Source organism: Melospiza georgiana, chromosome 2, assembly GCF_028018845.1.
Source record: "Melospiza georgiana isolate bMelGeo1 chromosome 2, bMelGeo1.pri, whole genome shotgun sequence".
In the NCBI taxonomy this organism is placed as follows: Eukaryota; Metazoa; Chordata; class Aves; order Passeriformes; family Passerellidae; genus Melospiza; species Melospiza georgiana.
The window spans coordinates 86358738-86382490 of NC_080431.1; the positions used below are offsets into that span (position 1 = coordinate 86358738).

Genomic DNA, 23753 nt, shown 5'->3' on the forward strand with positions numbered 1-23753 from the left:
GAACAGCTGATTTCTTATAAATCTTATTAAAATTGGTTGGAAGACAAGAGAGACTCAAGTTCAGCAGATGGCTGTTGTGTTTGACTTGCAAACATTTGACACACTGGCAAGTTAGTGAAAGTGGAGTACGGGGAGAAGGCTGGGACATCTGATGTAAAACTGGAAATATCATTGGGAAGAGAAAGAATTTAACAGGGGGCTGTGGTGGTGGGAAGCTGAGATTAGTGCAGTGAAGCATGCAGAGGTGTGGAGAGCACGTCCCAGAGAATGAGTTTCACTGCTGACAGGCACACCTTCCAGATTTGTTTTTATGTGCTAAGTGCTTAGATATGGTATCAGCAGGAATGGTGGCTTTTCAGCACTTCAGAATGTCATATGCCTTTCTGCAGCCTAGGTATGTAAAATTAGAAGTAGCTTCTAAAAGTGTGAGCCTTTAATTTCTCTGTGCTCCTTGACCTATCTGTAAAATGGGGTGGGGGGCGGAATTGTATCTACCACAGACACACAGATATTTTTGAGGTGCCTTTGTGGTGCAGTGCTGAACCCTGTAAAATGGCCTCTGAAATTAAATGCATACACAAAAACAGAAATGAAATGAGAAAGCATTCATGTGATAGATCTCTGATAGATATTCTGGTATCTATTATTCCTTTAGAGAAGGTTAGTGCTGTTTATATTAAAATGCCGAAGAATTATATGGCTTTTGCTGTACATTATTGACTTTATAAACACTCTTTGCTGTTCCTAGGTGGACTTTCGAAGACAAGTTTTGCTCACTGGGATACAGACACAGGGAGCAAAGCAGTTTTTTAAGTCCTTGTACATCCAGAAGTATTTTCTTGTTTACAGCAAAGACAAACGGACATGGAACACCTTCAAAGGAGACAGCTCGCCAACAGGAAAGGTCTGTCTGTGCCATGGGGCTTGCAACAACCTAGGCAGTGTCACTGAGGGATACAGTGAGCCTTATTTAATGTTAAGAAAGAGTGGAAAAATTATGGCCTTTGGAGCCTTGATAGGTACACCTGGAATCTCCATAGGGCTTTTACCAACTAATGAAATTCAGACTATAAGACAAGTAGTAAGGCGAAACACTACCTGGGCTGGCCTTGTGACCTTGACTGTGTGGAGTCTGGTTTTCTCACAGGCATCTCTCCCTACTATTATTTCCTAAGCCCGTGGCAGCTTTTTTGAAGAAAGCAGGAAGCTGAACTAAAAATCAGGCCTTTACCTCATTTGGGATTAGATTCTGCTTCTCTTCCCTTCCTTTGATCTGTCCCAGCAGCTGAATGTTGAACTGATTTGCCTGCAGAAGGTCTGTGTGGTTGTGTGCTGAAAGAGGTTCATCTTACACCCACCTGCTCCAGCCCTACCTATTACAGCTCCCTTCAATTTACACTGAGGTTTCTGTGATAAAACTCCCAGATTGAAAGCCTGTTGTCTTTACCTCTTTGCTCATGCATTTTTATAGACTTACATAAAAAAAAGGTTGCTGATTTAAACTGAGGCCCTCAGACACTTCCAAATATGCTAAGATGGGACCATGAGATATTTCAAGTGGCCCTGCAACATAGGGTGTGCTATCACTGTGGATGGGGCTAAGGGCATGAAAAAGATTACATTTGTAACAGAGCAGGCTTACAGCCTCCAAATTTGTGTTTGCATTAAATTAAGTATGTGTGATTTTTTTTTTCTTTTGAACAGATTTTTGATGGTAATTCCAATGCCTATGACATAAAAGAGAACATCATTGATCCCCCTATTATTGCTAGGTACATCAGACTCTACCCCACTGAGGTCTACAACAGGCCTACTCTTCGCATGGAGCTTCTGGGCTGTGAAGTAGATGGTAAGAATTGGTCAACTGCTTCCATTCTGGCAAATGTTTTACCTAATACTTAAAATGAAGCTTAAACTGTGGGTCTTCTCCATTCCAACATTGTTGCTTTTGCTGTGGCCAGTTGAGTGTACTGGAGATGACACAGTGCTCCTCTCAACAGGCTGCTCTTTGCCACTTGGAATGGAAAGTGGAGAGATCAAGAATACCCAGATAACAGCCTCATCTGCAAAGACATCCTGGTTTAGCACATGGGATGCTTCACTTGCTCGTCTCAATCAGAATGGAAAGATGAATGCCTGGCGAGCCAAGGTAACAAGAGAACAACATTGAAGGCAAGGGCAGCTGGTTAATAAACTGGTGCTGCCTGTGTGGTTATGGTGCTTCCTGCATGCTCTGTCCAGTGCTGAGTGTGACTGGTCACTTCACAACCATCCTTTGGGAAGAGCACCACTCAACTCTTCAGCAGAAATTTGTTGAGCCTCTGGCAACAGCAGTGAAATATTTTGAGAGATGGATGCTCTCCTCTGGGCCACAGTCTGCAGTCTGTCGGAATAACCTGTTTAATTTCAGGAGATTAGTGCAATTTGAATATTTGTTTCAAAGGGGTTTAGGAAACCCATTCTGGGTTGGCTTATAGGCAGTGCAGCCTAGTGGATCTGGGAGTGAGTGACCTTCAGCAAGTCGTGAGCTTCTATGTCTTTGAAATGGAGCTGCATTTCTTCACAAAGCACCTTGAGATTTGATCAAAGCTGCTCTTTTGTATAAGCATTTGGTATTAGTATTAAGTATTAGGTTTTAACACTGGAGGCAAATCTCTGTTATATTTCATTATGTATTGGAAATTAAAGCGTAAATCTTCAGACTCCAAACATACTACCTGTAGTAATGAAGTTAATTATATAGGTCACGAAGAATGCTTGTGACTTCCCTCAGCTTTATTCTTCTTTGATACAGTTTTGATGCATTTTGATGCAGTTTTAACTACCTGTAAACATGATTTTCACTTAAGCAAATACAGACATTTATGTATTTGCTAATTCACAAACTTTCATCTCAATTGTAGTTTAACGACAACCAACAGTGGCTGCAAATTGACCTCCTCACAGTTAAGAAGATCACTGCTATTGCTACACAGGGGGTCACATCCATGTCAGCTGAAAACTTTGTGAAAACCTATGTTCTTCTGTACAGCGATGAAGGCTTCGAGTGGAAACCCTACACAGAGGGTTCAAGCTCAATGCCAAAGGTATCACTGTCAGCCCAGGCAATTGAATTGTTTTGTTGTTTTGAAGTGAATTGAATTGTTTGGTTTTAGGTGCTGGACACAGTCAAGGCTCAAAGGCAGATTGCCAAGCCAAATTGATATTCTCACTGGGCTGTAAAGTGCTAGGGAGCTGGGGTTACTACAGATAATGTCACAGTATCCATCTGATTTTAGTGATCATGATTAATTGTAATAAAAGGAATGAACGCTGTATCTACAGAGAATGCAGCCGATATTGTGATAAAAGAAGCTGACACTGTTTGTAAAGGAGAACATTTAGTTTGAATGCACAAGGACATTTAATTTGAGTGAATAATGGATTCCCCAGGGCCTCTTTTATTTTTTTTTTATTTCTGCCCTGATTTTTTAAGTGAAATTAATGTTAGTAAGCAGTATCGCTATAGCAGAGCTGGGGAACTTCAGGTACCCACAGAGCAGACACGGTACTTTTTATTTTTTTCCTGTATTACTTTACACCAATCTATTCCACAAAGGCAATTAGCAGGGGTGAAATAAGGGGAGTTTGTGGGTTTGGTCAATTAGAAATTAGAATGGCAAATTTTCTGGTGGAGATGGAAACAGAGGCTGTTTAATCCATTCAGACTCAGCTATTGCTGGCCTGAACTACTTTTAACCCAGCACATTAGGAAGAGACTTGTTGTGGTCTTGTTTAAAACCAGAAATGAGCCAATCCATCTACCCTGGGTGTGACTAATACAACGGCTGGGAACTGTTGTAAAGAGAAAATGCAGGGGTTTTTTCAAATGCCACCTTTTTACTAATTGTGTTTGTGTATTTGCAGGTTTTCCTTGGTAATGCAAACAGCAATGAGCATGTCAAGAATTTTTTTAACCCACCCATCCTGTCCAGGTTCATCCGCATTGTTCCAAAAACATGGTACCGTGGGATTGCCCTTCGGGTAGAACTCTATGGCTGTGATTTTGGTGGAGGTCTGGCTGCAAAAAGGACTGATGAGTCTGGGAGCTCTTAACCTGCCAGCAGTCACCATGCAGAACAACCTGTTTGTCTAGAAACCCTTAAAACAGTCACACTGAGTAGTTTGGATATGTGCTTTGTCAAAGGAACATAATGTTTTACCAGCAGGATTGAGAGATTTCTCTGGCATGTGTTTCATTCCTACAAATACACACTTTAGAAAACAGCTTATTTTCTCTGAGAAAATCTCTTTTCAGTTTCTTTTCTCTGGAAGAAATAGTAGTCCCTTCTGATTAGTATTATCACTTCTTCATTATAACCAGTACTCTGTCTTACTTTTTACTTAATTTTAAGTCCTAAACCCCTAGGAATGGAGACTCTGGTCTTGGTCCCGAGCCCTGGCTATCTCCATTTTGAAATGCTTTTGCAGCACAGATGAGGAATAGAAAGCTATAGCAGGTGGATGTTCTCCATACATAAGGCTTAGAGGGAAAACCAGTGATGATCTGGAGATGTGGAGCTGCATTCCAGCAGTACCTTGGTGAGAAATGATTGTAGGGGTGGCCTCTCCTCCACATGTCTTTTGCCTGCACTGTGGCAAAGACAGGACATGTCTCAGCATTAAGGTATGTCCAGCCCCTTCTCAGAGAATGTGTGCTAGCATTGTTGGTTTGGTTCTTGCATACCCAGCACACCTGAATGGTGTAGATTTCACAGAATTCATCTTCAGTGCCCTGGAAAGAGAAAAGGGAGTCAGCAGTGCCTTTCCATCCCAGAAGCAAGAAGAGAAGTGATTTAACCTGACAGGTGATGGAACAGCAATGGGAGAACCAAAACGAGAATTCAGAACTCCTGATGCTTAGTCCCATATACACTTTTAGACTGTTGGGACAGGGAGCTCCCTTGATGAGGAAAGCTTTGAGAACTGCAGCTGTTCAGTGGCAGTACATCCTGGGGGTGGCAGAGGAGGATTAGATGAAACTGGGTAGCAGAAACAGCTTCATCTTCTCTTACCATTTATCAGCATTTTCACTAATGGAAATACTCGTGTGCATAGATTTTACATGGATATTTCCCAGGATAACACATCTGAAAATAGATACACAGTCCATAAACTCATTATTCCAGCAGAATTTTAACAAAGCTTTCGGTAGTGTTCTGGACTTCTATCCTGTAAATTGTTTATTTGCAGCACTTCACTTATCACACTAGGTACCATTCAGCAGGCTGGATTTTTAAAGTAATTTGTCTTTGAACCTTGAATGGTGTTAGCCAGTTTTATTTCAGTAGCTTTTCATTTCTTTCTCATACGGAGCATGCATTTTAAAGAGAAGGTATAGAACAGGAATGAAAAATGTGTAAAAAACTAAACAAATATTTTCTTCTGTTTTTTTCGTTTTTTACTATGTCACAAACTGTTGTAATTTTCCACTGGAAAATAAAGCTGATATTGTTGCATGAAAGGATCAAAATTTTGTTTTGTATATTTGCCTCTACAGTAGTAGTTCTAGTAACAGTGAAAGTATGCAACAGGAAAGTAAAATTTTCAGTGCCAATTAGAATTAATTTCAAATGGTGAAACAGTGTGAGTAATTCCTCCATCTTTAAAGGTTGGTTTCTTAGTATTTTGTAATTGTACTTAGTTTATTTTTGTTTGACACCACCATGAAATTCTAACACAAGCCATATTCACTAAAAAAAAAAGTAAACTTTGGAATGAGGTTTTACCTTGGAAGACAGTCGATAAATGCTTGCTAACTTCAGCAGGACCAAGTTTTTATGTGATAACTATGAAATTGTTTTTTAGAAGACAGTGATCTTTAATGTTCTAAATAATAATTAGTTCTTTATATATACATATAAACACACACGCGTCTAATTCTGTGTAAAGTTACATAACTGCAAAACTGATTGCAGGAGCATGACTCAGTCCATCTGCATCAATTTTACAAGTTGAAGATTCTGCTTCTGCTTACTAATGAACAGTACTTTTGTTAGCTGGGGTCAGATGTCCTGCTTGCATTTCCTCTCCAGCCCCTTGTCCTTCCCCAGCCTGAGCAGAGAGGTAAAAAGCAAAGGCCTTGACATCGTGCAGACTCTGTTCAGTGCCCCTAAAACACCCCTGTGTTGTGACTGCCCTAGTGACAAATTTAAGCCACAACACCCTTTGGGCAGCTGTGATGGAAATTACCCCATTCCAGTGGTGTTCCAGCCTGCCCAGTAGAGCAGGGATGTCTGGGCCCTGTGCCACCTCAGACGTGAGACCACTGCTTATAACAAAATGTTCCCTTGCACAGCTGCGTGAGATAAGAGCTACAACAAATAGCAAAAGTCCAAACCAGTCACTAATGTGCCAGACTCTTACATACAGTAAGGCAAAAAGTATAAACTGCTGCCAATAACAGCTAGAAATTCCACTTAGCACACTCTGATCAGGGGTGTTATCTCAAAATCCTCTTGTCTCACATGGGACACCAAAAAGGACTGCAGTAGGTTGGCCTCAGCTGGCAGCTAAGTCCTTATTCAGTCACTTGATGGCTTTCCCCTGGCAGGCTGGCAGACAGGATTGGATGAGCAAAAGAGAGGAAACTTGCAGGTTGATATTGAGGCAGTTTGATAAGCAAATCAAAGCTGCAGATGCAAGTGAGGCACAATAAGGAATTCATTTGCCACTTCTCATCAACAGGCACGTGTTCAGCTGCTTCTAGGCAAGCATGGCCTCGACACACCTGGCAGTTGCTTGGGAAGACAAGGACCATAAGTCTGAACATTCCCCCACATCCTTCTCCTTTCCCCCTGCCTTTCCTGCTGAGCACAATGTCACACAGTCTGGCATATTACACCCCCTGGTCAGCTGTGTCCTCTCCCAGCCTCTTGTACAGCCCCAGCCTCACCAGTGGGGAAAAGAAAAGGCCTTGGTGCTGAGCAAACACTGCCAGTACCAGCTAAAACAACGTGTGTTATCAGTGCTCGTTTGGTCAAAAAACCAAAGCACAGCACTATACAGGCTGCTGTGAAGAAAATTAACTCTATGCTAGCTGAACCACATACACAAAGTATTTTAATTTTATTAAGCAGCCATCTTAGATTGAATTTGCCAAGGCTTTTGAAAATCTATAGTTAAACCAGTCAGTTCTGCAGAGCCTTTTACACACTGTGGAATGAAATTCTGTGTATGTTGAGATTATTTGCAAAATACACAAGGAGAGCAAAAATTCCTGCAGTTTTCTCAGAGACTAAAGATGTACGTGACAGCATAAAGGTTAACAAACAAACTCTAGGACTGAGGGAGAAATGCGGTGCCAAAGTTCAGAGTAATACAGGAAATAATTTCTTCACAAATCTGGATGGATGCCTTCACACTGGCCTTTGATCCAAAGGTCCAAAGTCAACTGCTTTTAGCCTCAAACAGTGTCACAACGTAGTTGCTGCCCTCTAAGGCTCATTTCAGCTTCCAAGAGGCTGCAGGGTGTCCAAAGCTGACCATCTGCAAGTGACAATACCACATGGGTGGCTGTGCTTGAAGCCTTGTGCTTTCCTCACAACCACCTTTACTAGGTGCAACCAAGTGTTTCCAGTTTCTATCCAGAGGTGGTGGCTGTCCTCCTTCACACAGACACTGAAACTGGTTGTGTCTGCACTTGGATTGGAAAGGACTTGGAAGTATGTGTGAACACAGTTGAGCACCTCTGAAATAGATACTGACAGCAGCACCACAGTAGTTTCTTCAGAGCCTGATGCAGTACCCACACAGGTTTGTACAGAGTGCCCTGTACAGTCTAAAGATGCAGGCAGTCTCTTGTGGATGGGTACAGACACCTCTGCCTTTTAGAGGAGATGTAACTTCCATTTTTGCCTGTTTTTCTGCTGGTTGTTCTGAATGCAACACATGCACTGCAGGGATCCCTGCACTGAAGCCAGGCCAGTTCACCTTCACCAAGGTGCCCAGGAGTCTACAGACTGGACAGTTCTTTCCACACAGCTGGCATAGCAAAGCAGGGTGGAGACAAAGCTGCACGGATTAAAGCCAATGCAGATCCTGTTTCTGCATCCACTCAGAAATCTGAACCGTGCATCAGCAGAGATACAAAGGTGAATCTGGGCTTTGGGGCTCTTCTTACAATAGAGATGTCCATGAGGGTGCATGGCAAGAGCATGTCTGAGTGAAGGGCCAGGAGAACCCTGCAGAAAAAGCATCAAATGGGAATGCGTTCAGGACTCCAGACAAATAACCAATCTTTTGAGCATCCTCCAGCACTCCCTGAAATGGCCATGAATACTAGTGGGTTGATCAGAATTTTAGGATGGTGCTAAGGGACAAAAGGAGGACTTGTAACTTCACAAGCACTCACACTCATGAAGTGTCTTTCATGACAGGAGGAGATTTTTTTTGGCACATACCTGAGAGAGAAAGGCTCTGCCCATGCCCACATATATGCTGTTTATCAATATTACCATGAAGCACCAGAGAAATGAGATGCAGCACTGTCCTATGTGGACCTACTGCTATTTTGTGTGAGTCAGTTATTCCTCTTAATCAGTGCAAAACATTCCTCTTCTCGCTGTGTTTATTCATGCTAGCTCTGCATCATAACCAGTTTACCCACCTACACTTTCCTATCATTACTGTGCCCCATTCTCCATTTGTTTGTTACACCCAGTGCTTGAATCATGCTTTAATTAGAATTTCCTCCAGGTAGGGACTCCATCTTCTTGAATGTTTGAACAGCACTCTCCAAAACAGGCCATGGGATCATTCTCAGGGTTCCTGGGCACATCTGTAACACCATTCCTAATGGGAGCAATACTGTGTTAAGCCCACTGTGACCTACAAACACCAAGCATCACGTAATTCAGACCAACCTATTTGCTTCTTCATTTAATAAAAGTACAGGGTATATTTTTTTAAATGCTTGTTTTACTTTGTAACATCACTATTGTACTCTTTTTGCACTTCCCATGAAATTTTTTCCACTGTTTGTAGCCGACTTGAGTGACTTTTCCATTTTTTCCTTGTGTAGCTGCCTGCAAATATTTTAAACAATTACATCCATAATGTCCATAATGGAAATGTATAGTGCTGTACAACATGACCCCTCTTAGTCCAGGAGTTATTCTGATATCCTGTGGCAAGTAATTCCTCAAATTCAGCCATGAGTGCCTCATCTCTAACAGCTCTCTGTTCAGTCTGCGTTGGACACAATGCAGAGCTTGCTGTGGTGTGCAGGGCAGAAGGGAAGTTCTCTGCCAGAGGCTTTTGATGTAACCTGTCTCCTAATGACTCCTGTATTTTGGAGAGATGGTTGTTTGTCCTTATGCTTCTGCAGGTCTTGAAAGCTTGGATTTTAGACTGGCTTCTGTATCAGCTGTGTTCCAGTGAACTACAACGCTGCCCCCTGCCCCCCCATGCACAGGGGTTTTAAATTGACCCTTTATGGCTGCATAATATTGATGAGTAGCCTGTTGAAAACCCCCAGATTATCAAAGAATCAACTGGGGGTTGGAAGTGAGGAAGACACAGGCCTTCAAAGTGATATTTAGTCTACTGTTCTAACAGATTGCTATAATCTAATCAGCCTGCATTTCAGAAATAGTTGAGAGTTTTGTTTTGTTATTGCTAATTCTGTTTCATTCCACCATAGATACCAGTTAATGGAGTCCACTTCCCCAGATCAGTTACAATGGCCAAAATAATAAAAAAAGAAAGTGGTTGCTATTTGTCACATTTCTGTGCCTTTGTTCCTTCCATACTTAAGAAAAGACAAATCTGTTTTATTCTCTCTGTCTGGATAGTTTCTGAAATATTTGTACCATCTTAGTGCTTTCACATACTGAGAAAACATTCTGAACAACAGCTTCACAAGAGTGCAGTTTTTGAAGTTTTTAATTTACAGAAGATTTTCTCTAAACAACTTGGCATGACTTCAGGAGAACTTTTCATGCACATATATTTTATTAATTCCTCCACAATACACTGCAGGCCAGAAGCTGAGAGAAGAAGGAAATAAGTAAGATTAAGGAAAGTGTGAAAAACTCTACTTTTCACAGCTTATGTCTTCCACCTTAGAAAAAAATATTGGAAGTGTTCAGGTTTTTACTATCAAACACTTTTAACCTTTCCTTACTTTTTCTAGTAGAGTGGGGAGATGGAAAAAAAAAAAGGGGAGGACGGCTAAGAAAAGAAAAGATGGAAATAAAAATTTTATCTTGTTCCCAAAGGCTGAAAATATTCCATGAAAATAAACCAAGGCAAGTTCTTTTGAGAACAAAACCAAAACCCTGAGAAAACATGGAGCACTTAAGTCAAAAATTTGTTCCAGTTTTTGTGGGAGAAATCTAGTTTGCCTGACTGACTGTGTATTTTTTTTAAGGAAAACGGCTAAACTGATGTAACTGGTTCTAATCCACTGGAAACAGCAGCTGAGCTCCAGTGGCACAGCTCTAAGGACTGCTGGTTTGGAAAAGATCTGTGAGCAGTGTGGAAGCTGTGGGAACTGTTGCCTCTGGGCAGGGCACACCAAGAACTCCAAGGTTTTGTTCTCTCCTCCTGCCCCTGCTCGGCACCAAGCAGCAGTCAGAGCGTGCACACCACCCTGCTATCAGCCCATATTCCTTTATTGCCTGCTCCTGGGCCACAGGCCAGCGGGACAGAGGCACTGCTGGGAGGGAGGGAACCCTCTTTATCAGTTGTTGTTTCGGCTCATTTCACTCTAATCGTGCTCTTTGAAAAGATCAGCCATTCCTTGCCTGTGGCTGAAATGGATGCCAATATTAGCAGGAACTGATTCTTTCTATATAGGGTTTTGCTTCAAGCTAAAAGGTAGTGAAATAGCAATATTTTTTTTTCCTAATAAATCTTACAGGATTTCTACAGAAGAGAACATGGAGAAAAATAGAAAGGAAATTTTGCTAAACCCAGAAGATAAAAGCATCAAACCCATCCAGACCAAAATATTTAACTGTCTTACAGACAGCTGAGTAATCTTACAGCTCAAATCCTCTTTGTAGCTATGTTTACTAAGGCATCATTATGGTGATTACAGTAATAAAATATTAATAAATATATAATAGTAATAGATGGCAGTAAAATTCTGCACTACAAGGAATCTGTTCTGGGGCTGACAACTTGTTCTTTCCCACCCAACTCTGTATATCCAGACGCCTAGGAGGCAGGATATGCAATTGCACAGGTGGGAGGCTTGACCCCTGGTGTGAATTCTCTCTGGCATCAGCCGGTTTGAAGAACAAACTGTAGGTATAAAACAGGAAGCCCTAGGAGGGGTAGCAATGTCGTGGAGATCAAGGGAGTGGAGCAAAGGGAAAGGCAAATCAGATAGAAAGGAAGAGATTGAACAGAAAAACAGCAAATAGTTCAGAGGATTGGCAAAGCTATAGGAACAGTATTACGGTGCAAAACTTTAGATAATTACTTCGAATGCAATAGTTTTATTTCTTCTGGTTGAACAACAAGGTGCTGCTTTATTAAACCACAGAAGCGATTCAAGCTCTTCTCTCGCGAAAGGGAAGAAGGCGGCAGCAGTCAGCGGCCGGACGCTCCCGGGCCTGGAAAGCCGGAGGAAAGCCGGAGGAAAGCCGGCCCAGGCAGCCCTGGGAGGTCTCTCGGCGGGAGCAGCTCCCACAGCCGGCTCGCACCGGCCCCGGAGGAGCGCGGGCAGCCGCAGCTCTGCGGGCGAGTGGCCCGCATGACCCAGCCCGGCCCCGCCCCGCCCCTTCCGCGCGCGGCTTCTGGCCCCACCCGCGGGACAGACTGCCCAATCCGAGCGCGGTGTGTGGCCCCGCCCCCCATACGCTGGCCAATCAGCGCGGGGCGCAGCGCCGCCGGCCGGAGCCGGAGCCGGAGCCTCGTCTCGGGAGGTGACCGGGACGCGCCCGCCGCCGGCGCCTCCGGCCCCGGGAGCGCCCCCGGCCCGGCCCGGCCCGGCCCGGCATGGAGGACTCGCACGGGGGGCGGCCGGCGCGGCGCTCCGCCCGGGCTACCAGCGGCAACGCCTGCTCCTGGGCACTGCCTACAGTGCTGCTCTGCGCTTACGGCTTCTTCTGCAGCGTGCGGCCGTCGGAGCCCTTCCTCACCCGGTACCTGCTGGGGCCGCACAAGAACCTCTCCGAGACCGAGGTACGGTGTCCCCGGGGGGCTTCCTCCCCACCGCGGGCTGTGTGTCTGTCTGTGTGCTGTGTGTCCGTGCTTTGTTCGCAGTACGGGAGTGCTGGCGGTTACCGCCGTCTTTTCCCTCCCGCAGGTGTTCAACGAGATTTACCCGGTGTGGACTTACTCCTACCTGGCGCTGCTCTTCCCCGTGTTCCTGGCCACGGACTATCTGCGGTACAAGCCTGTGGTCCTGCTGCAGGGCCTGAGCCTCATCGTCACCTGGTTCATGCTGCTGTACGCCCAGCGGCTGTGGGCCTTCCAGCTCCTTGAGTTCTTCTACGGGATGGGGACTGCCACCGACATCGCCTATTACTCCTACATCTACAGTGTCGTCGATATCAACCTGTACCAGCAGGTCACCAGCTACTGCCGAAGTGCCACCCTGGTGGGCTACACAGTGGGCTCGGTGTCTGGGCAGGTCCTTGTGTCCGTGGCGGGATGGTCCCTCTTCAGCTTGAACGTTGTCTCCTTAACTAGCATATCCATTGCCTTTGCCACGGCGTGGTTCCTGCCCATGCCGCAGAAAAGCCTTTTCTTTCACCACTTCTCAAGTCAGCGGCTTAGTTTTGAAATGAAGGTCATGGACTGTAAAAATGGAGCTGCTGTCCAAGATCATCCCGACGTGCAGAGGGCACCTGGCTGGGAGGATGAGACAAAAGTTCCCTTAAATGGGGAGGGTCATCCAGCAGAGAAGCTGGTGAGTTGTGTCCTGAGTTTACAGGAGTAGAAGATGCCATACTGACGTGGTTGTCACACATGCATATATATGTATGTAGCAGTAGAGATGTAATATCTCTTATACATATCTCATAACAGCAAAAAAGTATTCCTTTACATATCCCTCTTCCTTACTTAGGGCACAGGGAGAATTATTACTGGCATCCTTTTGCTGTTTGAGCATAGTAGGCTGCTCCTTAGTTTTTCTGAAACTGCTCTTCATGTGTCACCATGGCTGCAGTTTGAATGCTCTGGGCATCAGATTTCCATCCAATGGTACAAAGCAAGGGACATCCCTGGGACACTAAACATTGAACATATGTCCAAACTCTGTATGTGCTTCTGGATGCACCCAGTGACTTGCAGAAAAGGGGCAGTTCTTCGTGTACTCGGATTTTGGCATTGTTACTCCAACTGTTGTGTGAGTTGTGCTGCAATATGCTGTGTAATAATTGGGGTTTACCATATGATCCTGGAAGGAAGCTGCTCTAGGAAGGAAACTGTAGTAATTCTTGGAGGCACTTGGAAGCAGACATTGATTAGTAATACAAGGGCAGAATGTGAGAAATTGCAGGAAGCACATCTGCATGATATCTGCTTAATACAGCCTCTGAGAATGCCAAGGCAGTGCCCTGACTTGTGGCTTTTGTGGGCTGCGTAACTTGGCAAAGTCATTTGTACAAAACAAGTGCAGGGACTCTTGCTTGGTGGAGAGATGTGCTGGTTCCCACCATGGGTGAGCAGCCTCCAGTTTTGGGGCCCAGTGTGAGTGTGTGGTTTGCCTGCTGGGCAGGTCCCTGCTCACCTCATTGCTCCAGGAAATGCAAATATGTGAAGATTCCTGGCAGGGGGATTCGAGGCCCTGGGGAGAGTCAGCCTTGCTCCTCAGACAGAAGGAGGCTGTACTGGTTCTGAGGACAAGCCAGAAGGTAAGCACAGCTGCTGGATTAGTCAGCAGTGGGTATTTCTTAGCAAGTAAGCCACAGTTAGCTGGTTTGGGGGAGGCAGCATCCAGAGCTGCTTTCTGCTTCTCCAGCTACAGCTGGGAATTAAAGGTATTAACATTCCAGGGACTTAATCCTACCCCATCCAGCACGATCATGTGTGACCAAGGATATTTTTACCCGAGTTATGCTTGCATGTTGAAGGGTATTTGTTAAGACAGATTCTGTGCCATAAACATAGAACTTATCCATCCCTTTTGTTTACCTTACTCCTCTCCTGAGAGAGTATGTGTAGTACCAAAGTAGTGGGGAAAAGTTTAGAAAAGGAGAGAGTACACCTGCCTAACTCCCCTGAGGTCGCTTACACCAGGTGCTGAAGGCTGAGAAGCATTGGAATGTGATGATTGTCCTTCTTGCTGAGGTAACAGCAACCATATTTCACAAACATGGATGGCTGAAGGAATGATTGTACTGGAGAGGCACTGCCAGAGCAGGGCAGGTGTGCCTTTCTGCCTTACCAGACACTCGCTCGGGGCTGAGCAGCCAAATCAGTTTTTGGGCTGTGTGTGACCGTTCCCTTCTCTTGTTTTCCTGTGTCTCATCTTGTGCTTTGTGTGAAATCGTCGGTGTGGGAGTTCCGTGTAAGGTCACATTGCCACAAGCTCACTTCTTCCCAAGTTACTCTGCTGTGTTTTGGAGGAATGGTATCCATATGCAGAGCAAGAGTTACACCACTGGCAAGGCACCGGTGGGACTGTGTGGTGTTTAATAAAGATGCTTAGAAATCGGTGACACTTGAAGGGGTGGAAGAAAGGAAGTTCAGGACAGGTTTCAGGCTGTGGTCTTTTGGAGTTTTAGTAGAAACCTTTTGAAATGAGTTTTATTGCTCATGGAAAATAGTATTTCCCAGGAACACACTGCATGATTCCCCCAGGGAAAGGGCATAATGCCAAGAGCTCAAAGTTGCTGCTGCTCTCTGGAAACCACTCTGAAACTGGGCATGTGACAGCACAATGTGCAATAGCTCAGTCCTGTGACAATGCTGTGTGTTTCCCTGCAGGGAATCCAAGTTCACAGGGACCTGAGGTCCTGTGTGGGCCTCGGGGCTCTGCCCAGTCTCACATTAAGTAACTGCTCCTCCTACTCAGACCAGAAGGGTCTTGCCCTACAGAGTCTACACTGTCTGTTCATGTGTGTGTGTGTGCAATGAGTGTAACCAGGAACTTTTGTCTACAAAGACATGCTCTTTTCCTCTGCTACTGTTGACATAAAGTGATAAAGAACTGTAATTTTATGTAAAAAGCAGCTGTAATAGTCTGTATGTAAAAAGATAGTAAGAACTGTAATATCTGTATGTAAAAAGCAATTTTGATTACTGTCATCCTCTGTTGCTAGAATTGATCTATTTTCAATTATTTTTAAGGGTCTGCCCCCTTGCATGCTCTTTCTAGAAAGATTCAGAGTGGAAAGCTTTATTTTTTATCTCCTGCCATTTGTCAGGGCACTTGTATGTGCAGGACCTGCCATTTGCAACAGCAGTGTCTGGTGGAAGTAGCTTCTCTTTCCCTTAGATCCCCAGGTGACATCTCTCACCTTCTTGAAGCCCTGGTGAGCTTTAACAGGGGCAGAGTGTGTGGTAATGAGCTTGCTTCTATGAGTACCAATGAACTCACAATGCCTGCTGGGGACAGATGTAGTTCCCTGTGCTACAAAATGTGGTTGAATTTGAATCAGGAGTTAAAAGTGTCAGTGATACTTTTTGCCTTTATGATGTAAATGGCTGGCTTCCAATCGTGTCTTGTCAAAGTGGATATTGTGTCCTGTTCTCTGATGTTTCTTCTGTGGTATACCCTTCAGTTGCTCACATAACACGTGGCAGTCCCTGCTGTCTGCCAGGGAGAGCCAGAGGTGAGGAGGTGCTTGGGACTGAGCCCTTCCCCTGCATGTAAGGGTTACGGCCCTGTTTGGCACAGAGATTGTGGGATGAGAAAGCTGTTTATGCATTACTGTGTAGGGGTTTGTATCCTAGAGTGGCATTGTCACTCACCAGTGATCAGACCACCTGAAAGGGGCAGTTTTGTGGAGTAGTGTGAAGTGTTCATAAACAAACACTTAACATTTCTCTCCCCTTCCTTCTCCAATCTATGCAGAAGCAGAAAGTAGACATCGCAAAGGTGCTCAAAGACCTGTGGCAGGACTTCGTGCAGTGCTACTCCTCCAGGACCATGCTCTGCTGGTCTGTGTGGTGGGCACTATCCACCTGTGGCTACTTTCAGGTCATCAACTACGCTCAGGGCCTGTGGGAGATGGTGCTGCCTTCTCACAACACGGACATCTACAATGGTGCTGTGGAGGCGGCCTCGACACTCCTAGGTAAGCTTCCTGCTTAGCTCCGGCTCTGCTGTGAGAAATGTCTTGTTTCCCTCAAGGTCACTAGAGCGTGATTTGGAAGTGCCATGCATTCCCCCAAGCATGCAAGGAGAGGTAAACCCTGGCATTTGGGGTGAGCCTTCCCTGACATGCACGGGTAAGGTGCTCTGTGAGTTAGTCATGGAAGCAGCCCTGATTCTTGTAATCCAGTACGTAGGTGTTTAGAGGAACCTCCCAAGGCAATCATCATTCTGAAATACTTGGCACAAGGCTCCAGGCATGTGGCTGACTGTCTGCTCTTGACTGTCACCATGACAATGAGGTTATGTTTGTTTTAGCCATCCAAAGTCAGACATGGGGTCCTGTGCGTTTGGTTTTTCTCCAGGAGCCTGTGAAGGTTTACTGTATGCACCCAGCATGCAGTGAGCCATGGTTAGTCATTTCAGCCCTGTTAGGAGCAGAAGCTATTAAGATGAAAGAAGTTGGTTGACTTGAAAGGGACAGGTAGGTCAGTGAACACAAGCATTTGTTTATGAAGTTGTTTAATACTGTTTCATTACCAGAACTAAGACAATACTATTTTAAACAAACTAACATACCCTTGCAGAGGTTTTCTAGATGTTGCTGCAGCACATCCCTTTTCTTTGATGGAGTCATTGTTCCATCATCTGCTGTGGGCATCACCTGCTTGGGGGCAAAAGAAACCAAGGTACACAAATTATTAGTGCTTCCTTGGGTGTGCTCAGCCCCTTCTTGAAGTTCAGTAGGAAGCTGTGGCTGGTTTATAGTTCTAGAAGCTGGTCCACAACCCATTGTTAGTTGGGTTTGAAACTGTTGGCAACTTGATGACTTTGTTCAGTCCTTGGTGTACTAAATCTGCCCTTAAATACCTTGCTGTCATACACTACTTCTCCACTATAGCATGAGCCTATGGCTCTTTCTTCTTGTTTGGATTGGCTTCCTCTACCATCCTACCTTTGTCCCAGTAGAAGAATAATTGGTATCAAGGAAAAGAAGACCCATAATGTGGCCTAATAGCAGCACAATTTTAAAATAAAAAAAGGGAGGGAAGGGTATTCTTCAAACCTTATAATGAACATCTTTGATAACAAGGTGCCTTTTAAAAAAGGCTGTGAACAATGGACCTAAACTCATAAGACTGAAGTTTTTAGTTTCCCATTTTGGTTTTTTTTCCCCTCAAGTATCATTTTTATAAATAGTTGAATCATTTTGGGTGATGTTTTCAGGTAAGTTAGCCTGAACTGCTCAAATGATAGAATCCTTCCAGTTGATAGAGATTAATTGCTTGAAAAAAAAGCAAAGTTTAATGAATTTATGGTCACAACTAAAAGCTTGAAGTGTGTGACAGGACTGGAAGTCCTAACACCCATTAAGAATGAGCATACAGTGACCTGACTTCCTAGGCAGTAGTGCAAATGCTCTAATTTCTGATTTCCAGTTTGAATTTATTAATGAGCTGTTTCTTTATCTCTGATGTCATGCCAGGGTTGTATTTTAGCACAAAATCTTTGCTCTGGGCCAGACAAACCAGGTTTTTCTAGCTGTTCTTTGGTAAAGTTAAGATCTTTGTTCTCTTCCTTAATTCTACAAGAACACAATGTGCCCATCTTTGCACCAAACCTGGCTTGAGTTTCATTCCTTTTGAAGGTGGATAATCTGAATTGCACTCAATTCATTGAGGCATCAGACTTACAGAAGAACATGCTGTTCACTCTTCCCCCTGTATTAGAAATCTCTCCTGCTGTGTCCTAGATCTGATTTGCCATTTTCATTGCTCTTAGTCATTCTGTGCTTAGTTAGGAGCAACGTTTGGCAAGCTTTTCATAAGGTGCTGTTGCAGTCCGTGCCCTGCAGAGGGGTTTAAGTTGACATGGTGACTCACGTAGCTGTCGGCTCCCTGTCCTGGGAAAGAAAATTAGGATTCCTTCTAGGGAGATCAGCTGACTGTTAGATTGCATCCCTGCACCTTCTTTGGAGTGTGGCAATCCTTTGTCAGGTTGGGTTGTGAAACCACTGATCAGCTGAATGTGTCTCATTGAAGGACACAGGCTGAATGTCTTAATTTGGCGTCAGGCTGATACAACCTTGGCGCATAAGGAAAATACAATTTTGTGAATTGCCATGAGATCTTCATGTCTATTCTCAAATATCAGAATTGCTGAGACAGTAGGAAGAATGCTCTAGGACTGAGCTTCTTTTTGCATTTCAGAGTTTTGCTACTGGAGGACCCAGACTTCCAAAGAACAAGATGTTAGTCCGACTTTAGTGGGAAAATACATCCTTTCCCTTGGCATAGTGCTGTTCTTCACCAGTCTGCAAGATTGATGTATGGTCTGACAGGATTGTAGTCTTGTGCAAACTGGTGGTGCATAAGGAATCTTGGTGTGCTTGAAGGTTTTCTAAGACAGCATGCCAGCTAAGCGCTACAAAGAGCTTAGATAGTGCACTGTAGCACTTTTGTGCAGGGGTCTACTGCTGAACACAATCCTGTTTTTCAGAAATGTCCTGTAAACCTCCCTTTCTCAGTATGCTGTTTGTCTGGTTTGCTGTGTACCGCCATTATGCTGTTGGTTGCTGTTTGGCTTATTTGCAGAACAAGGCCTACTTGGAATGGGAATTTTCTATTAATGTAATATGTATTTAGACTTCTCAGTAGTTGCAGCTATGATAGTGCATGAAACACACTTTGTCTGCTCATTGAATTGCACGAAATACCACATACTTTCCCATCCTCTGATTTGTCTTTTATCCCCATCCCCTCTTCACAAAATCCAGCCAGAGTTACCAACCTGGGTTGTAAAGGATTGTTCTTGCACAATCAATAGTGCATGATTATAACCTGTGACTAGGCTGCATTTCAGAAGATGTGGATTTGGACTCCTCGGTCTTAATCTTACAGCCCAGTGTGGAGATGACAGTAAATGTAGGTTTTTCTGCTTCCTGGGAGAGAGCTCTAACAGCTGTGCATTAAAGTGAGTCGTGCCTTTCTCCCTCCTACCCTCTGTTAAAGCACCAGTAAATAATTTGGTGAGCGCTTTTGAGAATCAGGGTTTGGATTTCTCAACAGAAATTACCCAATTATTGACAGCAGTGCCACAGTCAGGCACAGAGGAGTGAGTGGCAGTGATCTGAGGCCTCGGGCTGTCATGCTTCTGGAGCCAGAGAGGAGGCTTTAGAGGCAGTCAGCATTGACCTATGTATTTTTTTCCTGTTTCTGTAAGAGTAAATGGGAGTTTACAGCAGTGTTCTAGGTGAGGGAGGGGTCAGGAAGGAGAGCTGCTGAGGTGTTCCTACTTGTGCCCTCCACTTCATTCGTGTTAGGGGCTATAGAGCTCCTAGCGCACCACTCCAGATTGCTCCAACTGTAATTACTAAGATTTATGCTTTCTTTCCCCTCACAGGAGCAGTTGCAGTCGTTGTTGTGGGTCACATAAAAACATCCTGGGCAGTGTGGGGTGAAGTGGCACTTGCCCTGTTCTCTCTTCTTATTGCTGCTGCTGTGTATGTCATGGACACTGTTCATAACATCTGGGTGTGCTATGCATCCTATGTCATCTTCAGAATTATCTACATGATGCTAATCACAATAGCAACGTGAGTATCTCTGTAACCTGAACTGCTCTCAAGGTTACAGCTGGTATGAAAGTGGTGCCTTTCCTGTGGAACAAGAGTCTGTTGCAAGGGTTAGTGTTGTGATTCAGGTTGGAAACTGAGGCATGGAGATATATTTGGCTGGCAGTGTGCCCAAGCTTAAAAATCTTGTGACACTGAAGTGAATACTTCTAAATATTAGATAGTGCTGATTGCTAGGGGGATGTTTTTCATAAATGTGTCTGGGGTGAAGTGTTAACAAATGAGCAAAGGACAATGCTTTGCCTGGATTGAAGCATCAGCTTCCCCTAACCTGTAGGAAAACTACTTCGATATTATTTGTCACTTTGAGGAGGAAAGCTTAGCTGGTTTTGAACCACCAAATCGCTTCAAGACAGCTCAAGCACAAGGAGAGGGGTGATGCTGAAACTGGCAACTGCAAAGGGAGTTCTGGTTAGAAGGATGCAAAAGGTTATGGACCACACAGCAACAGATTGAAACTTTGAGATTCAGCCAGCTGCTCTCTGCGGTCAGAGTGTGTTGCGTCTTCTCCACGTGACCAGACCCTTTACATCAGACAGCTGGGCTGCTTCAGTGACACTGAAACCCACACAGCTCCCTTAGTGGTGTGTTGGGTTGTTTGTTTGCTTTTAAAAAAAGGGGTTGTATGTGTCTATGGGTCTCTTCTAGCTATTTAGTCCATTGTGATCCTATTTAGAAAAGGACACTATCTGTGCAAGGTAATTTAGCTGTGGAAAATATGAAACCAATCAATGTAACTCCTCAAGTTGCAAAGTTGTACTGTTCAGAAACGTTCCTGCCATTTATGCATTCCTCTACTTTTTCCCTTATGTTTCTGGTCATCTCTTTCTTTCCAGGTTCCAGATTGCTACAAATCTCAGTGTGGAGCGGTATGCCCTGGTGTTTGGGGTCAATACTTTCATTGCCTTAGGCCTTCAGACTCTGCTCACTGTGATTGTTGTGGATGCCAGTGGGCTTGGCTTGGACATCTTCACCCAGGTATGATAGATGTTCTTAACTGTATTGATGGGAGGTAGGGAAGGGAGGAAGATAAACCAAGCTGTAAAGCTTGTCAGCTACCTGTTTCTGGGTCAAGGATTTGACAGAGAAATAGCCACTGAATCCTGATATTTTAGAATGGAAGGGAACTCATTTATTTTATTAACATTCCTATGAATCTGGAAACTGCTTGGTTTAACCACTTCTTTTTATTTTCTTTTCTCTGCAGTTCATGATTTATGCCTCTTACTTTGCGGTCATCTCACTGGTGTTCTTGGTCAGTGGCATCTGCAGTATTGTAGAATCTTGCAGAAGACAAGAGCAGGTGCAAAGCAGATCTCCTGAAAGCCAGTAGTGTGCTAAGCGAAGACTCTTGGTGACTACATATGAAGATATAGGTCTGTTTTTAATCTCTGCCTTTTCTTCCCAAGGCAATCACCTTAATGGTATATGATCCATATTTATACTATATTAGTAGCACATTTTAGAAGGTAAATATATTAGCTCTTACGTAAGTAAGAACAAATATCTTCTTTCTAAAATGCCTTTTGTTCTTCTGTTGCATGTATGGGATGTGCAGCAAAGAACAGTAAGTTTTCTCAAAGAATGAGAACCTTGGGAGGTTTTAGTCTAACACTGTCCATCTGCAGACAGTTTTGTGATTGTCTGGTCAACTGCTGCTCTCTGTCATGAGGTGCTGCTACAGGGCAGAAATGAGGGCATGCTAACAGACCTCTCTGTGGAGAGCCCCAGACCTGGGATAGGAGGTGGCCTGAGGACTGTGCTCTGGCAGTGTGGCTCTTACTAAAGCTGCCCTGTGATGCTGGATGCTCTGTTTTAAGGACTGGTACACTTACATTTCTGCATGCACACATGCTTCCTAGAGGAGCTTGTACTGTTTTTCTGTTCCTGTCTATCATCCCTGCTGCCAGAGGTTTACCTTAGCTGATCATGGTTCTTCCCCAAAAACGTGTGTCCTGGGGCAATTTGTGGCACTGGTGGATGGGCTATTAGCGGCACTACTTGTTCCACAAAGGCCTGCGCCCAGGAAGGACTGTAACTAGAGGGAAGCTTAGAGGGAGTTGAACTGGGCAAAATGCTAATCCCCTTGGATAACTTTGCCTTTGTCCCTTAGGGCTGCAGGTTCCTGTGATTACAGGAGTCATTGCCTCACAACCCACAGGCTGGACTGTTTCAGGGATGGTGTATGTTAGCATACACTGAGAAGGAAGGTAACTCACAGGATTTTAAGTTATTCTTTGTGCCCTTAGAGAATTGTGGCTGTGGTGATTAAATTGACACCTTCAATTATGGTAGTTAGCAGAATGACTGCCTGAGGCTTTGGAAAATGACGATTTATGGTCTGTCATTTTTCCACTGTTATTTTAAAATGCCTTTATGCTTCTGGTGGGTCTCTGTCCACTAGTTCTACCTCTTCTTTCCACATGAGCAGAACAATGAATGTTTAGAGTGGGCAATTCTTTTTCTTGTCCAGTTTAAGCAATTTGGGACTTGCCTCATACTGGTTTTTTTCAATAATTTATTTTTTCCAAATTGCTTCAACACTGAAGAGGAGTTGCAGAGAGTTGTCCTGGGCTTGGGCACCTGGGTACTCAGGCAGCGTGACCAGAACAGCAACAAATGGCTATGGAGTGTGCTTGTTTCTGTGCAGGTAGTGGTGAGTTTAAGTGTACAGGAGAGCTGGCAAGGGAGAAGGTGCAATGCAGCCTTTCCCTCCATGCCTTCTCTGTGTGTTCATTAGAGCTCCTTTCTTCTTTCAGCTGAAGAAGCAGCTTTGGTTCATCACCTGCTTTTAGTGCCAAGGAGATTTTACAATATTGGGGTTGGGAAGGTGTTTTCCCCCTGGCTGGGACACTTCCCATCACTTTCTGTGAGCCTCAGCCTTTACTACGCAAGGTACATGATTAATGTGTTTGGCATGTGCTGCCTGGGATCCAGGGAGCCCTTCCAGGCCAGCTGCTCAGGGGAGCCCACTCCCCAAAAACTTTTCTTTTTGCACGCTGCCTCTTGAAACAGCCCCCTAAAGAGGGGCTCAGCTGCACTGGCATTTACACATGTGAACTTAACTGCCTTATCCTGAAATGGAAACTTGAAGCCACCCATGTAAATATTTCTTTCTCTGAGTTTTTTTGTTTTAAAAAAAATAAAATCTGAAGCCATGAAGTGCTAGATGATGAGCTGTCCTGGGATGGGATAGTGTGTCCTTTGTGTTCCTTGGTCTGATGGCAGTTGGAACAAAGCAAGGGGAATGGGTACACAGCACTCCTATCAAGTGACCAAAAGGAGCAGCTCAATTTTAATCATACTTTTCCTACAGAGGTCAAATCTTTGATGGGGAACAGCGCAGTTGTTTTAAAAGCAAGTCACAAATGAACTAATGACTTACAGCAATATCAGTGATTTTTGTACCAAAGTAATGAAACTGTGGTAACTACAATAGAAAGGGTTATGCTGTGTATGTCCACAGGCCCACAAGGTGTGGAAGCCACACCTGGATGTCATTCAGGTTCTGAGCTCTGCTGTTGCTTTGGTGATGAGGTGACTGTAGAGCCTGATTGGAGCTGTATGCAGAGTTAACAGTGATGCCTAGGAAAACCTGTAACCATGTGGATGTTGTTGGTTTCTAATTAAACAGCTATTTTTGTTAAATAAAAATACTCTGAGCTATCCTGTGTGGAAGATGGTTTTTTTCCTATTTTGATTCCCTGCTGATCATCGCACTGCTGCTGCAGGTTATTCTGAGCATCTTTGTAATACAGAGAAAAACAATCAAAAACAAAACATACAAAAAGAAGCAACGCTTCAAGAAGCTGATAATTGATGGCTGGCTTGTGTAGGTTTGCATAACTCTGTGCAAGTGTC

General features: G+C 44.2%; 2 protein-coding genes across 2 annotated transcripts in view; both read left to right on the top strand.

Moving 5' to 3' along the window:
• Window positions 1-5506, top strand: part of F5 (coagulation factor V) — a 36015-nt gene extending 30509 nt beyond the window's left edge. Inside the window, exons 21-25 of the mRNA XM_058045100.1 lie at window positions 749-904; window positions 1705-1849; window positions 2001-2149; window positions 2904-3086; window positions 3907-5506. Coding sequence (XP_057901083.1) covers window positions 749-904; window positions 1705-1849; window positions 2001-2149; window positions 2904-3086; window positions 3907-4095 — 822 coding nt within the window. The 3' untranslated portion in view covers window positions 4096-5506. The remainder of the gene's footprint in view (window positions 1-748; window positions 905-1704; window positions 1850-2000; window positions 2150-2903; window positions 3087-3906) is intronic.
• A 6482-nt stretch (window positions 5507-11988) lies between these two features.
• SLC19A2 (solute carrier family 19 member 2) lies at window positions 11989-23549 on the top strand. Its single transcript, XM_058019030.1, has 6 exons — window positions 11989-12174; window positions 12299-12904; window positions 16019-16241; window positions 19661-19853; window positions 20729-20870; window positions 21100-23549. The coding sequence occupies exons 1-6, from the start codon at window positions 11989-11991 to the stop codon at window positions 21223-21225; spliced, it is 1476 nt and encodes a 491-aa protein (XP_057875013.1). The 3' UTR covers window positions 21226-23549.
• The last annotated feature ends 204 nt before the right edge of the window (window positions 23550-23753 follow it).

Excerpts from the sequence above, each read along its gene's own strand:
- SLC19A2 (XM_058019030.1), top strand. The coding sequence starts at position 11,989 with ATGGAGGACTCGCACGGGGGGCGGCCGGCGCGGCGCTCCGCCCGGGCT. Across the intron at positions 12,175-12,298 it reads AGAACCTCTCCGAGACCGAG|GTGTTCAACGAGATTTACCC; the intron begins GTACGGTGTCCC and ends TCCCTCCCGCAG. Across the intron at positions 19,854-20,728 it reads ATGCTAATCACAATAGCAAC|GTTCCAGATTGCTACAAATC; the intron begins GTGAGTATCTCT and ends CTTTCTTTCCAG.